The 17819-nt window shown below is 36.9% G+C and overlaps 1 protein-coding gene across 1 annotated transcript in view; it reads right to left on the reverse strand.

Moving 5' to 3' along the window:
• The window catches only part of LOC149236798 (uncharacterized), a 191704-nt gene extending 175562 nt beyond the window's left edge, over window positions 1-16142 (reverse strand). The window contains exons 1-2 of the mRNA XM_089369033.1: window positions 15251-16142; window positions 10777-14604 (exon numbers count right to left, since the gene is read on the reverse strand). Of these exons, the coding sequence (XP_089225159.1) occupies window positions 10777-14604; window positions 15251-16142 (4720 nt within the window). The remainder of the gene's footprint in view (window positions 1-10776; window positions 14605-15250) is intronic.
• Between the last annotated feature and the right edge of the window lie 1677 nt (window positions 16143-17819).

Here is a 17819-nt window from a genome sequence, read left to right on the forward strand (position 1 = left end):
TCTTTTTTTTTTAAATATATAAATAGGTTTAGCATCTTCCAAGAAAACTTCTTACAGAACTTTTAAGTTATGATTTAAATAGATATGATTAAAAAAATATATTAAAATATATGAAAACAAAAAAAATTTAAATTAAATGAAAACATTTTTATGGTGGACATTATAATTTAAAATAAGAGAGAGTTAACAATTTTATATAGTGAATATTGTTATTATTTTATTAAAGTTTTGAAAAATTCTAATTACATCGTATATATTTTTAAATATTTTTAATCTTAAAGAAACAATTATTTTTCAGTTTCAATCAATATTTTTAGTTTAGTTTTTTAATATTATGGATTTAAAATAATTTTTTTTTTTTATCAAGATAAAAAATGAATTTCCATTTCAGATAAACTTTACACATAAGACATTTTATTTTGTCAGGTTTTATAGATTTTAAACGAGATTGTCTTCAATGGAATGCCAAGCACACTTGAAGAAACACACATAAGAAGCACTAGTATTATAGTTTTTATAAGAATTTTAGGTAGGGAATTCAATAGGGCTATTTACTCTTTCATCTCTTAAATGCCAAACACCAAACTTGTTCATCTTTCTCAAGGACTAATTGGTCCAATTGTTGAAGTAATTACAATAATTTTTATATATGGTAGTCCAATTATTCAAATAATTACAAAAAGTTTTCTAAATATAACCAAAATAGATATTGTTTTATGGATATCATTAAAATGTTCAATGAAAATTTAAAAATCTAAATATATAGCTATTTATTATTTTCATCAACACAAATTTCCCTAAAATAAATATAACTTAGTAAAATATTTTTTCCATGGGAATCATAAGTGTAATGATTGTTGCACATGCTCATTATGATCTAGAGCACCATTTGTGCAAGAGACATAAATAACATTATTTTTTGTCAACAAAAATGAATTTTCAAATTAAATATTAGTTATTTAGTATTCAAATGCTAATAATAAGGGATCAAAATGTGTATTAAATTAATTTTGTTCCTTGGAGCCCAAGGAGAAGAGGTACAAAATGAGAGAAAATGACCTAAGTAAAAATAAAATGTATAGGTGGAGCCACAAAATATTGGTATATATTGTTCATAAATCCAAGTAGCAAAAGGATAAAGATTTGATTACAATTTTTATCTTTTTTTGTGTATGAGAATCAACACTATTCACCACAACCAAAGCATTTGATCTTCAATGTCCATTACTAAAATGTAGATTACATAAATGGATGACACATGTATACATGAGGTTCATGAAAATAAGACTTTATTGTATAAAATTTATACTATTTCCTTTTTTAAACTATCATGACAAAGGAAATAAGGATTAACACTAGTTTTTCTTGATAGTCACCCTATATATAAAAACATGATTGACAAAGACAAGAAAAACTATAATAATGGCAAGTAGAATATATTAGAAAACTTTCCTTATATTGAATTGAAAATTTTGGAATAATTTTTATTTTGAATTGACAAGTTATCATTTATTTTAATTTTTATTGGTATAAGAAATAATTTTATGCCCTTTTTGATGGGATAAAGAGCTTTTCATAAAGAATGATGACTTCAGTTTTAAATCTTAGGTATAGTGGAATTTGTAAAGTAGAATGATTTAAAACTCTCTAAAAATATTAAAGAATTCTATATAGTGATTATTACTATTTATTTATTAATTCATTTTCAAAATTGATTTTAAGCCATATCATTTCTTTTATAAAAATAATTCAATTTATAAGGATAATTCAATTTGTGATTTAATATTGTAATGAATAACATTTTGAAGTTATTTTTTATTTCAAAAAATTGCTTCCAATAACACAAAAAAAATCATTTTTTTTTTCAATAACACAAATTAAAATTACAAAATAATGGAAACAATAATATAAGTAACATTGCAAATAAAAGAGAATAACATCGAAACCAAAATTGAATATTTGTCTTACTGTTATTCTACACATCAAAATTAAATATTATTTAAAATTTCGTCTTCATAATTGGTCGCGACAGATACCACAATTGCAATGAAAAACCGGAAATAAAGAAAAAAAAAAATGGTTTGGAAATTTTATTATCATTACTTTTACCTTTTAATTTTTATTGATACTAACTTTCCATATTTACCTCAGAAATATATGATTTTGTAAGAAAAAATAGAATATTAAAAAAATATATGTTTTAAGAAAGTATATATATATATATATATATATATTAATTATTTATTTTAGAATAGAGTTTATATATATATATAGATATAAATATAATTAGCTTATTTATTTAGAATAGAGTTTTATTATTTTAATTTAATTATTAATAAGTATTAGGTAAATGGTAGGGATTTAATTTCAATAACGTATTTTAGGATATTTATAGTAATATACAAAAATTAAAGGTTGAAATTTACCTTAATATAATTACGTCATTTTGTTGTCTTATTTAAATTGATTAATTAAAAACAAATGACATTTGAACAAGTGTCATATGGAGTTATAATTATTTGGGTATATAATATTAATAATTCATGATACTATCCCATGATATTCTAACAAAACCTATTTACATATTTACTAAGGTAACCATACAAATTAAATAAATGGTAAATGCTAGTTAATATCTAAATAGATTTTATTACAATATCATGAAGCAATATGATACAAATTAAATAAATGATAAATGCTAGTTAATATCTAAATAGATTTTATTACAATATCATGAAGCAATATGATGAGTAACTCTAAAACACAATTGGTTTCATTAACATTTTTTTATTTAATTATTTTAATTGAAAAAGAAAAAAAACATAACTCTTTTGCAAATAAATCATAACCTTTCATTTGTGAATACCTAATCAAGTTGAAGACTAGAAATAAACCAGTTGTTTGGGCTCGAGCCAACCACCCCGCTGCCTCATACAATATTTAAGAGAGACATGGCATGGCCTCACCCAACATGTCGATGCATGTGGGTTTCCCTCTTAGCGATTATGAATATGACTAGTGTCTCTCCCAATACACGCACTGGCTTTAGACTGCTACTGCAACAAGAGAGATCGTGTTAATCAACTCGCCAACCACCCCACTGCCTCATACAATATTTAAGGGAGACATGCCATGGCCTCACCCAACATGTCAATGCATGTGGGTTTCCCTCTTAGCGATTATGAATATGGCTAGTGTCTCTCCCAAAACACGCACTGGCTTTAAACTGCTACTGCAACAAGTGAGATGGTGTTAATCAACTCCCAGCACGCGATGCAGGCGTGGGATCTTCGTTGGATTCTTACTTCATTGAGGGAATTCTGAAGGGTAATTCACTAGATTTTCTAGCATTATTTCATTAGATTTCTTTAGTTCCAGACTTTTTTTCTCCACGAAAAGTGGTGGGGTCTTGTTCTTTATATTATTTGATCACGTGGTTAGGTAGTCATAGCGATAGTGGAGTTGAGAGTTTAGGATCACTATTGGTGGTGTGGTTTGACCTATAGTTCTTGGTTTTATTTTCAGACCTCTGTTTCTTCCTCCTTTATATTAGTTGGGTCTTCAATCTTACGCCTCCTCTTGTTCCCTAGGCTTTTGCATTTTTCTCTACGGACGGTACTCTCTGTGACTTTTGGATTTGTTTCTTTTTCAATACATAGCATATATGTTGGCTTCAACTTGAGTTGGGGTCTAGTTTCCAAGATTTTTGGGATGTTGCTTATGCTTGGATGTCTTTCATTGTTATACTCTTCGTTCCTCCCTCTTGACTAGATACCTTCATTTTATGCTCAATCCTTCCACTTGTTCTCCCCTCCATTATTTGTCGGATATTTCTTATCTCTATATATTTTCCCCAAGTTTTTTGTTTCTCTCTTTCTATTCCAAGTGTCTCCTTACTTAGTTCTTCATTCCTTGGCAGCCCATTTGCAGCTTCCAAGAGAGGGGAGCACGGGGAGCATGCCTCTTCATTGCAGGGCTCACGGTAGAGCATGTGCCTAAGCATAAAATAGGAAGCATCAAATATTTATCAATCTATTAACCCCTCCAATATCTATGTTGAGATTTGTCCCTTAGACTCTCTTTTTTAATGAGCATCGTGTTTTCTCTGACTTGAACATCGTAGAAGATGTTTTTTATTAGGTTCGTAACAGTATCTTAAATCAATCACCCTTCATTACTAACTAAAAACCTTGAAGAAAAAATAAGTAGAGCAATATGACATATTTTCTACCTTGAATAATATCAAGTGTGTCTCGAGGTTTCAAAATTTAAGCGTGGAGTCTTTAAATGTCTTAATAACTCACTTCGGCAACCATATCCAATATGAGATTAAGCATCTAGCTTCTTCGGTTTCAGTGCCAAAGATCGTGCTCAAGTGTCTTCGTCATAGTTACATGGGTATTGCTTCTTCGGTTTCAGTGCCAAAGATCGTGCTCAAGTGTCTTCGTCATAGTTACATGGGTATCGCTTCCAGGGATTAGAAATCATGTACTTGAAGCTCCCCTATTCTTGGGAGCTTGGGAGCTGATCGGAAATGCTCCAAAACCAATGGGAGCTTCAATGGGTACTTTGGAGCTGTTTAGGAGCTTCACTGCAACTGATTTTTGACATTTTGGGAGCTTCACTGCAATGAATAAGTGCAAACGTAGGTGTATTTGACATTGCCAGCTTGGGTGTTGCTTAAACTGATGGAACTGTGTGAAGGGAAGGGTATGCCACTGGGTTTAGATTTGGATATGGGTATGGAACTAAGAGAAACAACCTGTTTATGGAAAACACTTCTATCTAAGGCGTCTGGCCAATCCTGATCTTTGTCATTGGAAATCTATTCATTCTCCTCATATACGCGGATGACGGATGGATATAAAAGAATTTAGGAAGCTTGGGTACTAGTAAGAATTTAGGAAGATTGTTTGCCACTGGCAAAACCATCATTATTGCCCAAACTAAATGGACAAAAGATGGAATACTAAAGAAAAAATAGTTGAGACTATGAAATATAAATATTATTAAAAAAACAATTTTTAGTTTAATTTTCATATTTATTTAAGTGTAAAAATATATATTAACTTGGAAATTTATAATTTTATTATACAAACTCTTTTTAAAATAACATTGGATTTAAATTCCATTGTTTTAATTTTTTTAATTACTATTAATATATATTTTATTTTTTCTTATCTCTATTATAATTAGATGTAAGATATATATAATATTGGTGAGGTTACATCAAGGATGATGAATTGAACCAATGACCTAACATATAGCATTGCATGAAATCACCTAATAAGCGAGTAGTACCAATCTTTTTTTTGGTTTGGGAGTTCTGCATGTTTCTTTGCTTGGAAGGAATTTGACTGAGAAATTGTTGATGGATTAATATTTTGATTTTTTTAGCAAATTTTCAAAGTTTAACCTTTTACATATTTCTTTGCAAGATGGAATTTGATTGGCAAGTTTTGGATGGAAATAAATAAATTATTTTATTTTTATTTTTAACATATATTAAATATTAATATATTATATTATTGCCCCTCCCAATTTGACGTTCCTTGTAAATTTGGACAATACATCTAGCCTTATCAGATACTCCTTCCAGCGTTTCAGAAGTACCCGCGTACCAGAAACTTGTGCGACATAGGTCTTGGTCGATCTCCTGATTTTCTATTATGTAATTAAGTGATATTTTCCTTTACATTTCTATAGTTGATTGGTGGATTTATTTTGAGTTGTTTTTGTATTGGCATAACTATCTCTTAAGACAATGGTTAATATATCCAATTCCTTTAGAATTCAAAAAACACATAAACAACTAGAAAATGTATTTTGATATTCTTAAATAATACAAACTTAATTTCTTTAGAAAAAAAAAATCTTACCATCCACTTAATAATCATTAATAGAAATAAAAATAAAAATCCATATTCCAAAATAAAAATTTCGATAAAAACCCTTATAATAAAATGAAATTAAACATTTTAATAGTTATCAATATTTAATATACATAACGATACCAACCATAATTTATTTTACTAACATATATTTATATATAAAACGAACCTACAAATGCGATGAATGAAATCACGGCATCTCCCACTTCCCATCTTTTTAACTGCGTCTGTGCGGTCCCACCTTCTCCCTCTATCCTCTCCTATCCCCTATTCCCTTCACTGTTACCCTTTTTAGCTGCACCGAGAAAGCATGAATTATACACCCAATGCTCATGCTCATGTATGTCGGTAGGGTAAAGCAATTTCAAAAATCACGCTATTCCTATCATTTTCTAAGAAAGAAATAAGTTGGTTTTCTTTATTATTATTATAAAGAAATAGATTTTTTTAATAAATAATACATTTAAAATATTTGTTATTTTAAAAAAATAATTATTTGAAATATGTTTAAATTTTTTTTAATTTTATTTATTTTAGAATATGCATTTAAACATTTTATCTTTTGATTATAATAATTATAATTATTAAGATATAAATTAGTTTTAAATTTTTTAGTTGTAATTATATCAATTGTCAAGATTATAGTTTGAATAATATTAATATAGATCTATTTTAATTTTACATTTATTAAGCATTCGAATTTGAGTGTAAAACTTAAGGAATGGCTTGGACTTCTAGAGATTTGACTCCTCTAGGGTCTTGGTAGATTTATCTACGCCTATTTTGAGCAACACAGTAACAAAATGTTATATAAAATTATGTTATTTAATATGTACCCTTAAATATTTTATTTGTTGTTAATGTATTTTTTTTAATTATTATTAATATATTTTTGTTTTAAACATTTTATGTATTAATAATATTATTTATACATGCATTTATCAAGTTCTACATATTTTCCTCATACCAAAAAGTTAACTAAAAATATGTATTTTCGATTAGTGTATCTCTCTATATATTGTTGACGTAAAATTGAGATAGAAAATGTATATTAAGAAGTGAAAGAATTACAACTCCCTCAAACCAAAAACTTAATAAAAAGCTTTTATTTCCAAATACGTTATCTCTCTATACAAGTTAATGTAAAATTAAAGTGGAAATTGAGATATTTTTATCTATGGCGAAAGTAATATCAATAATATTTCTTTTACACCTATCAACTCCAAATTAAGTAGTGAAGCTCCTCACACCAAAAAGTCAATTAAAATATATATGCTTTCAATTACTTTATATCTCTATATAAAGTTAATGTAAAATTAATTTAGAAATTGAAATATTTTATTTAGGATCAACATTGATTTTGTTTTATTATTATTACTTTTTTAATTTGTTAATTTAAATATTATTTTATTATTTTCAAACGTAGCATTATGTAAAAACATATTTCTCAATCTAAGATATAAGCTATAAACAATCATTATTTTAATTTCAAATGTCACTCTACTATCATTATTTTAATTTTAAATACAAGTGTTCTGACTTGAAGTTGATTTTGGTATTTTTAACTTAAAAATATTATTTTTAAAACTAAAATTATTATTTTTTAGATTAATAAATAGTAAAAATGACAAATTAACACTGAATCCTAATCAACCACTATGCTATCATTATTTTAATTTCAAATACCATTGTTCTGGCTTGAAGTTGATTTTGGTGTTTCGAACTTAAAAATATTGATTTTAAAACTAAAATTATTATTTTTTAGATTAATAAATAATAAAAATGACCAATTAACACTGAAACCTTTTCGACCTTCAATAGCATTAAGAAATTGAAGAGAATTTGTATCACCGCAATGAAAAAAAAGTAATTATAAAACATTAACCCAAAATTAAAATAGAGTGAAATCGTTAAATGTAATAATCTTATAAAAATCTTTAAAAAACAAAATTTGCATTGAAACAACGTTGTTGGAGACATATAAATGTAAGAATGGATATTTTAAGTAGTGATATGTAGAATGATTAATTGTATGGCACCATCATTAGATGAAGTGGAATTATCAATTTTTTTTTTTAGGATTTTTAAGTGGGAGTTTGTGTTAGACCACAATTAATATTAATATTATGGAGTGGTTTTATTAATTTATTAATTTTTATTTATTAGTATAGATCTATTTTAAATACGGATTTGATATGACTTGAGAGGGATCTAATTTTTTAGGTGTAATTTTTTCAATGAGTGGATAGTATTAAAATATTTTGTATAGTTATTTATTAATTTTTTTTAAGTTTTTTCATCATTTTTATTTTGGTAGATATAAGAAAAATTTGAATTCAATTTTGATGACCGATGGACAATATTACACATCATACTAGGATGGAGAGTGAGTCTCTCTATTCAATTAATACAGTCATATAAATAAAATGGTTGAAAATTGCTAGTAAGTATCTAAACAATTATTATAATATACATTTCATATTGTCAATATTTTAAAAATCATATAAATTAACTAAATTATAATTTTACTATGAAGTATTAAATTATTACTATTAATTATAAAATAAGGTGATATATGAGTTAAACATCTATTTGTTTTAAAGTATTAAATTATTACTATTCATTACAAAATGAGTTATATATATATAACAAAGCATGAAACAAAATATATAACCATATAGATTCATCACGATTTTACCATGGAAACTTTTATCTTTTAAATAAATTTTGTTATAATACTAGGTAGTAATATTATGGCATATTAATACTACATAATTAAAAAAACCATAACTCATTTCAAAGCCAAAATATTTTTTTTTTCACGTAGAAAAAAGTCGTAATTTCCATTAGTCAATAGAAAGTTACATTCTGTAGATGTTATAACATATGCCAAGTGAGGCCATCTTCCTCTCTGTTCAGTATCATAGTTTATACATAGTGTAGCCACCATGTATATTCAGCACTAAAATGAAAGCCAAAAAATATACTTGTCTTTTTCCTCCACGCAGGGAGATCCAAGTTCTGTAAATACCATTTATAATTCCTGTCATTTACTGTTTTATGCTCCGCGCATGAACAACGGAGCAATAAAACCCAAAAAAGTTTGTAAATGTTTCGGCCTGTGTCGACCGTGAGTAACCAAGTCTGTAAATATGCCATATTTAAAATATAAACCATGTTGCAGCAAAACTGTGGTGGTCATAATAACCGTAAAAGAGAAAAACAAAAAGAAACAAAAAGACTGAATGTGTGGGATGGAGCCATCTCTACTGTGGATTTTCTCTTTGAGCTCGTAGGTCTATAAAAGGCCTATGATAATGGCGGTAGATGGTCCCATCCATTTCTTCCTCAACTAGCCATTCTTCCTCTTGCCTTTGCGCTGCTTGCTTGGACAGTTGGTCTGCCCTTGAGTTGCGCTCCCTGTATTGTTGGCATTATGTTTCTGGTATGGCTATATGTTACAGATGTTGTACTTGATGGCAACTCCCGTGGCAAGGCTCTCAATTTGTTGAAAATTAAGAAGGACACAGGAAATCAGTTCAGAAGGTGCGTACCCGCAGGTACACCATGCAGGGACCGCGTCCAGATACGCAGGCCACTCGTTCAGGAGGTGTGTCCCCCCAGTGCACACATTTCAAGGTAGAGAAAAGCACACGTGGGGTTTCTTATGTTTTACTCTTGGTATTTAGCCGACGGTATTGGGTTATTATGGTGTCGGCTCGTGGTATTGTTCCATGATTTTAGGAGGAGCTTGCCTATATAAAGCAAAGGAGATCACTTGGCTAAGCATCTTTGCAATTGAATATCTTTAGATCTGAAATATTGGGTTATGGTCTAAAAAGCTTGATCTATATGGAAGGGAAGTTGAAGGCGAATCTATGAAGGGTGATCTCTCGAGTGCATGATCAGATCTGAGCAACTGTGCCACTCTGGTGGACTGCCTATTCGGCCCTAATCAGAAGGACGCAGGTGTTTAACAGAAGAGCTGCGTGGGTACGCAATGCAGAAACAGGAGATCTGCGTCGGGACGCAGTGCAGAAATAGGAGATCTGCATCGGTACGCAGAGCAGAAGAAGGATACCTGCGTCGGTACGCAGAGCAGAAGAAGAAGAGCTGCGTGGGTACGCAGAGCGACTGAGGTTCAGGTGCGTCCACATAGTAACAGTACGCGGCACGATAGTATCTTTGGGTGCGTCCCTGCAGTAACAGTACACGGCGCGATAGTATCTTTGGGTGCGTCCCTGCAGTAACAGTACGCAGCGCAGTTCAAGAAACAGTGCGTGGGCACGCAGTGCGGCAGAAGGATCTCTGCGGGTAGACGCAGGAAAGTAGAAGGTGAACTGCGTAGCGACGCAGGCCACAGAAGGGAAAACTGCGTACCTGTCTTAAAAAGTTCTATTGATTGAATTTTTCTGTTGATAAAGTGTTCTGGGTTAGTTTTGTTATTGCTGATCTGATAACTGTAGTGAACTGTAACTTTCATGTACTTGATGTTCAATTGATGCTTTATGAAAAGAAGTAGGGGGTTGTAGCTCCCTTCCAGGAGAGACTGGAAAACGAGAGAGAGAGAGTTGTAGCTCTCTGTAGGTTGCAGCCTGCGTACTGGTAAAGGACTGCACCAGTACAAAACCATTGTAAAAGAAGTTTCTAAGTTGAAAGAAGATAGAGACATATTGCAGTAGGTGGTTTTCACCCACATTGGGTTTCCACCTTACATCTTGTGTTCTTTGGTGTGACTATCTATTTTTCCTTGTTCATGCTCATTATTTTATGGTATTGACATGCAAAAATAATTCAAAGAACAAATAAGGAAGATTGATTAAAAGAATTAGATAATACTGATTCACCCCCCCTCTCAGTATTATTTCCAACAATATGCGTTTACAATCAAATTTTTCAAAAGCAGCTGTTAGCCTGTGAGTTTCCTCCAGTAGATGACTCAAAGAAAAAACATTGCAATTAGATTTTCTGTTGAGCCAATTACAGACTATTTGAGAATCTCCAAATAATTGTAATTTTGTGCATTGTTTTTCAAGTGCAAAATGGATCAGGTTCATGGCTGTGGAGAGCTCAGCAAAATTGTTTGTGCCTCTTCCCAAGAACATCTGTAGTTTGAAACAGTGGGCCTCCCGGAGGTAGAGAAGCGCGCCCCCTCCACAGCCTATGGCTTGTGCTGAGCCATCAAAATAGGCCCAGGGGTAGGATTTATCAATGAGCTCTGGGGTGATGGTTCGGGGCGGGGCCGGTGGGGGATCATCAGGGAGGAGAGCATAATCTGCCATGATGTGTGCTCTGATGGTAGGCCAGGATGGGGATTTTTGGTCAAATATGGAGCGATTTCTCGCCATCCAGATAGACCAGCACACGAGGAGGGGGATGTTCCTTGCCTTGCCCGAGTGGTGTTCTAACCAGTGCATCCAGGCTTCCATGATGGTTTGCCCTTGCCATCTGTGGGGGGAGGGGAGAAGAGAGGCGATAAGGGTCCATTGCTCCATAACCACAGGGCAATTTAAAAAAAGATGTTCTGTATCTTCGTCGCTGTTTCTACATAAGTGGCACCAAAAGGGTCCATGGAAAGACCTTTTCTTCAGATTTGATCCAGTAGGAATTTTATTGAATAGGATGGCCCACATTAACATGCGAGTCCTGGGGGCTGCTTTGAGCTGCCAGATGGCCTTCCACCACTGCTGTGTATTTTCAGGCTGGTGATGTTGCATAAGCTGTAGGTACCCTTCCTTCGGAGTGTATGAACCATTTTTTGCATGAGCCCATACCAACACATCATCCTCCTCTGTAATCCTGATGTGTGCTTGGTTTAGAGCATCAATGTAGTTCTCCCATTCTGTCCTCCACTGTTCCGGGATGTGTAGGTCTAGAGCTGACTTCCAGGCTTGTTGGAAAAGGCTGGAATTTTGATTGTCAGCTATATGTGCAATGTGAGTGATGCCCTGTTCCGTCAGATGTTCCCTTAACTGTTCTGTAAGCTGATGGGTATTGCCACATCCAATCCAAGGGTCGATCCCTAAGCGGACTGTGTTCCCTTGATGTATTCGCCAAGTTAGACCCTCCCGAATGAGGGGGAGGGATGTGATGACCGCTTTCCAGATGTTAGAGTGTCTTCCCTGTTCCCTTTGTTCCCTGCGGATCCAGCTGTGAATACTCTCCGGGGCTATATATTTCTCCTCTACGACCCTTTTCCAAAGACTGTTGGTTGTAAGCAACTGCCAACCTAGCTTTGCTGCCAGAGCTTTTGAGAAGAGATCTAGTCTTTTAATGCCCCATCCTCCCCATTTTTTTGGCCTCGCTATAGAATCCCATTTGACCCATGCAAAGAGGTTCCCTTGTTTATTCCCCTTCCATAGAAAACTACAGCATATCCTTTGTAGTCGGTTTAAGATTCCTCTAGGAATCCATGCCAGCGACATCCAATACACTGGTGTAGCCTCCAGGACAGCTTTTATGAGGGTAAGTCTCCCAGCCCTGGTAAGATATCTGTTGTACCATACATATAATCTTTTCTCCACCTTAGCTATAAGCCAGGTCCAGTCCGCAATTTTATATCCCCCATGTTTTACCCGGAAGCCCAGGTATTTTAGTCCTGCCTCCATCTGGTGAATTTGGAAGGGGAAGCGATTTACCATGAAGCTGATCTCATTGGCAGAACAACCAGTAGCAGTGAGAGTAGATTTTTGGATGTTTATGATCATACCTGTGGCCTTCTGGAAGAGGTCAAAAACATGTCGTAAGGCAGAGGAATCGGCCAAACTACCATTTAAGAAGATAAGCACATCGTCCACAAACAACAGATGTGTGAGAGAACAGTTCTCGGTGATTTTTATCCCTTTTATCCTTCCCCTTCTGTGTTCTGTTGCAATCAATCTGCTAAGCCCTTCCATGATGAGAAGAAAAAGTAGGGGGGATAAGGGACATCCTTGGCGAAGGCCTCTTTCAGCAGTAAAGAAAGGGGTGGGGGACCCATTGAGGAGGACACTGTACGACACCTCTGAAATACAGCTCATTATCCATTTGATGAAGATGAATGGGAATCCCAGGTGGGTGAGAAGCATACGGATATAGAGCAGGTTTACCCTATCAAAGGCTTTGGATAGGTCAACTTTTAGGATCATGCCTTTCAAGCGCTTAACATGCATCGAGTGAAGAAGTTCCTGAGCAGTGCCAATAGCTTCATGAATCTGGCGGCGATGAAGAAAAGCAAATTGTTCCGGGGATATGTGGGCCGAGAGGATGGGCTTGAGTCTGTTGGCTAGAATTTTGGCCAAGATCTTATAGAGGCAGTTGCAGAGCGAGATAGGCCGAAAGTCATTATAGGAAGTAGGCTTATCAGATTTTGGGATCAGGGCAATGAAAGTGGATTTGATGGCCGGGGTAATGCCAGAGTGGCTGCACTGTTTGATTACTTTGAGGAGGTCCGGGCCGATTTGCTCAAAGAAAGCTAAGTAGAACTCAATGGGCCAGCCATCAGGACCCGGGCTTTTGTCCCTCTGAAATCCCCTCATTGTAGCTTCCATCTCCTCCATAGTGATTTCTCTAGTGAGCTCAGCTGCATCCTCTTCATCCACAAATCTGGGGAAAAGCTCAGCTACTCTCATGATTTCTAGCAAGTTTGCTTCTCTTGGGGCTTTATATATATTCCTGAAGTGAGAGGAGGCTAGGAAAGCAAGTTCCCTAGATTTGTTGATCCTTTGGCCCTGTTCATCTTGCAGTTCCCAGATGGTATTGATCGCTTTCCGACCATTGGCGAAGCGATGAAAAAATTTTGTGTTCTCATCCCCTTCTTTTAGCCATATAGCTCTGCTTCTTAATCTCCAACTAGCTTCTCGGTCTCTTAGGATTTGTGTTCTCTGGTGGATGAGGCCTTCATAAGTAGATTTTTGTTCCGGGGAGATGAAGGTACCCACTGATTGGGATTCTAGATCAGCAATCGCTTGTTCAGCTAGGGAGATTGTCTGATCATCTTGTAGTCTCTTCTGGTGCGCCCATTTCCTGGAAAGAACCTTGATTTCAGTGAGGTTCCTTATAAAGCAGGGGACCGGGTCAGCATCATCTGGCAAAGGATGTGATTTCCAATAATCTGATATAAGAGTTATATATCCAGGATCCCGAAGCCAGGTAGAGTTGAACTTGTAAGGGGCCTTATGGTTCAGAAGCCTTGCTCCAACTTCGAAGTATATCGGCCGGTGGTCCGATATCCCCCCGCTTCCCACCCATTGCCTGGATCGGGGATGATTGCAGTGGAAAGCCTCCTTGATAATAAACCGATCCAGTCTTCTGGCAAGGCTGTATTCCCCAACTCTATTATTCTTCCATGTATACTGAATCTTTGCCGATGGAATGTCTATCCAGTGATGGTCCTCCAGCAGGTGCTCAAAGAAATCCGATAGCGGGTCAATCTGCCCCAGATGTCCCCAAGATTCAGCATGACCCTTAGAGAAATTCAGGTCTCCCCCAAGGATTGTGTTCTCGGCTAGAAGGAGAGGGGAGGTGAAAAGCTTGCTCCAGAATTGCTCCCTGTTTGTGCAGGGCCCATAGACATTAAGGATTCGAAGATCCTCCTCTAGTTCCATTGAGTAGACATCTGCCCCCAGGTAACCCCAACCACCCCAGATATTCTTCAGATTGATGGAAGTGTTCTTGAAACCGATGGCTAATCCCCCCGATCGGCCTGAGACATCTAAGGCGAAAAAAGACCAGCCTGGCAGCCATGAGCCCAGAATGGATGTAGTCAAGTCTGCTTTGCATAAAGTTTCTTGTAGGAAAATGATATCTACCGGATCCGAAAATAAGAGTCGCTTCAGGGCCAGTTTTTTCTCAGGGCTGGCCAGCCCTCTGCAGTTGAAGGATATAATTTTCATGGAGGGGGGTGGGGGAGGGTAGCCGATGCTCTAAGTGCCCTGTCGATGGTTTGTTGTTTGCCCTGGATGACATCAACCCCAGCTTGATCCTTTGCCTTTTTTAATTTTGGGGGTCGGCCTCTGCCTTGCTTAGGTGAGAGGAGATGAGGCTCCACAGTCAGCCCAACAGCGTCCGCTTCCAGGCGCTTTGAGGACGAGCGGGTGGCATACCTCGGTGAGGAGTTTACCGAGGGGGAGGGCGAGGAGGAAGGGAGGGGGGGAAAGGAAGGGAGGGAGCAGGGGGATAGGAAACCCGAAGGTTGGGGGATAGGACAGGTAGGGTAGTACGATCGGGAGGGGGGTTGAGACAGACTGGAGGCCTTGACCAGGTCAAGGGCAGAGGGGGAAGAAGGGGGGGGATCTTGATAGGGTGTAATGAGGGGAAGGGGTGTGAAAAATTCAACAAATGTATATGCGAAGCAGAAACATTTGAGGGGAGAGACGTACCCGATGAGAAAACAACTCCTTTTGCAGCCTTTGAACGCGTCATTGGGGGAGATGGAGGCCGAGCCGTGTTCCCTCCTTGCTTCCTATGCCGAGGAGCCGATGGAGCTTCCACCGTGTCTGAAGTAATGTTGTGCTCTGCTCGGGGCGCCACCGCAGCCTGGGGATCAGGCAAGACCATAGTTGCCGGGGCATCCTGAGGAGTGGGAGACTGCTGTGCCTTTTGAAGAAGGGGGCAGTCTTTGTAGAGATGTCCCACCTGGTGGCACCTTCTGCAACGATATGGGATGCCCTCGTAGTCCAATTTCTGCTTCCTAGTGGATGTTTTCCACTGAATGTTGATGTGTTCGTGCAGGCCTCCTCTAGTATCAAGATGGACCAGTATCCGGGCATATGCCATCATCCCCGTCTGAATGTATGCCTTATCCGACTCCATGAAGGTACCCAAAGTGTTCCCAATTCTTCTGAATATGTCCTCGGACCAGTACTGTGGAGGCAGTCCTGGAAGTCTAACCCAAACCGGCCCGATTCCAATCTGTTCCGTCTCTGGGTCAAAGAGAGGCGACCAACGTTTGAGGAGGACCGGAGCTTTTTCATAATGCCAGAAAGAAGATAGCACCCAACTGGTATGATCCGCCCTTGCAAATCTCAGAGCAAACCATCCTCTAACGAAAGTCTGGACGGAGGGGATCTCCGCCAGATATTTGCCCCAGATCTCCGTTGCCCATGTCTTCAATTTGTCTGCGGAGATATGTCGACCCCTAATGCGGCCCACGAGTACTCTGTCTGCTAGATCCATAGCATCTCCCCACTGAATGTCTTCTTCAAGTCTAAGGAAGACGTCCTCAGACCTCGATTTGTAACAGCGCTGCTTCTTCAGGGGTCGGGAGGACATGCGTCTAGGGTTTTCTGTAGCCCCAGGAGTCGCCTGCGGGGGATCAGGGAGAGGGGTAGGGTTCGCGCGGGGAGGGGGAAAAACTTCCGGGAGAGGAGGGATGGGGTGGTAGCTCCCAGAAGAAGCTGGGGGGGGGAGGGGGAGGGTTTGATGCAGAGGGGACGGAAACCTCCTGAGGCCCAGAGAGCGGAGGGAGGTTGTCGGGGAGGCCCGGCTGTAAGGGGGGACCAGTGACCGGAGGCGAGGGATGAAGACAGTCTGCAAGGAAACCGAGGGTGGCCGGTGAAGGCGCTGAGAAATTGGTCCAGGAGGAGGGTTCGCCAGGGTGCAAAGACGCCGGGATGGACAGCTCAGTCGATAGGGATGGGTCTTCAAAACTAGCTGTAAGATTATCACTGTATATACCTCCGGAGGTCGAGAAAGTAGAGCGCCAGATGGAGCTTTCAGCCAGCGGGGACTCCGAAAAATCTACCTCGTCGATGTCCATTTCGACTGCCGCTTGTAACGTCCTCGGAAACTGATAACCACCTAGGGTCGACTCTGGCCGTAGTGGAGGTCCGTTAGGAGAGGCGCAGAAGGTAATAGGATCACCGCCAGGTCGCCGCAGCAGGTTCTGTCGTGTGCTGTCGGCTGAGCAGGGAGCCCCAGATGCGGACGTGCAGGTGAACCCGTGACCAGGTAAAAACCTAAACAGGTAAAAACCCTAAACTGCGAGGTAAAAAGAGAGGGTAAAATCTAAAGGGAGGATGCAGAATAAAGTAGTGCACGGCTCAGCGGAATGGAGGGGTCGATAAAGGGAAAAGAGGTAACGGGGCGCTACAGGGCCGTTTCCGGCCTGTTAGCCCCATTCACTCATAGCCCCGTAACAGCATTGCAGAGCCGTACCAGACCCGTTCAGGAGTGCCGTTGAGAATCTCCAAAGCCAAAATATTTTATTTATAATTTAATTGAATTTAATTTTACAACATATTGTAATTAAATTAAGAAACAAAAAGGACATAATTATATTTTCAATAAATCAAAACCCTTTATTTATTACTCTTACTAAAATTAAGTTGTGGGTATTTTGTATTGCTAAATCTCTACCATCCTCATAATAATTATGTTGATAGGCATATGTATTTTGGAATAAGCATAAGCATTCCAGAATTTTAGTTTAATTATGAATATTTTTTTTGTTTATGATCTTCTAGGCTCGACTTGTGGCTTGAGGAGCCGCGATCCAAGGGCATCTAAGCCATCAAAGTCACTGACCCGCCGTGAGGTTTGACCTTGGGATGCCTTGATGATGAGACCCATCCTCAACCAGTTGTGCTAGTGGGACTTGACATTTAATTATTAATAATTATTACGTGGATAGTATGGATTTAATCTCCATAAAATATTCTAGAATACTCTTAGTAACATGCACAAATGAGAAGCTAAGATCTATTTCCAATGTAGTTATGTGACTTTTTCTACTTAAATTAGATTCATGTCAAATGAGTTATGGTTTTATAGGCATATGGTATTGATGAGGCATGGTATTGACCCATGATGTTGTGAAAAAAGTCAATTTACAAATTAAGAATATCCATGATAAAGTGGAGGTGAATCTCCATGGTTAAGAATCTTGTTACATGTTTTTTCTTTAAATGTATATATATTTAGCTCATACATTAATTATTTTTATTATTA

Source organism: Pinus tabuliformis, chromosome 8 (genome assembly GCF_031772625.1).
Source record: "Pinus tabuliformis cultivar Carrire ecotype Pingquan chromosome 8, CPIR1, whole genome shotgun sequence".
Lineage (NCBI taxonomy): Eukaryota > Viridiplantae > Streptophyta > Pinopsida > Pinales > Pinaceae > Pinus > Pinus tabuliformis.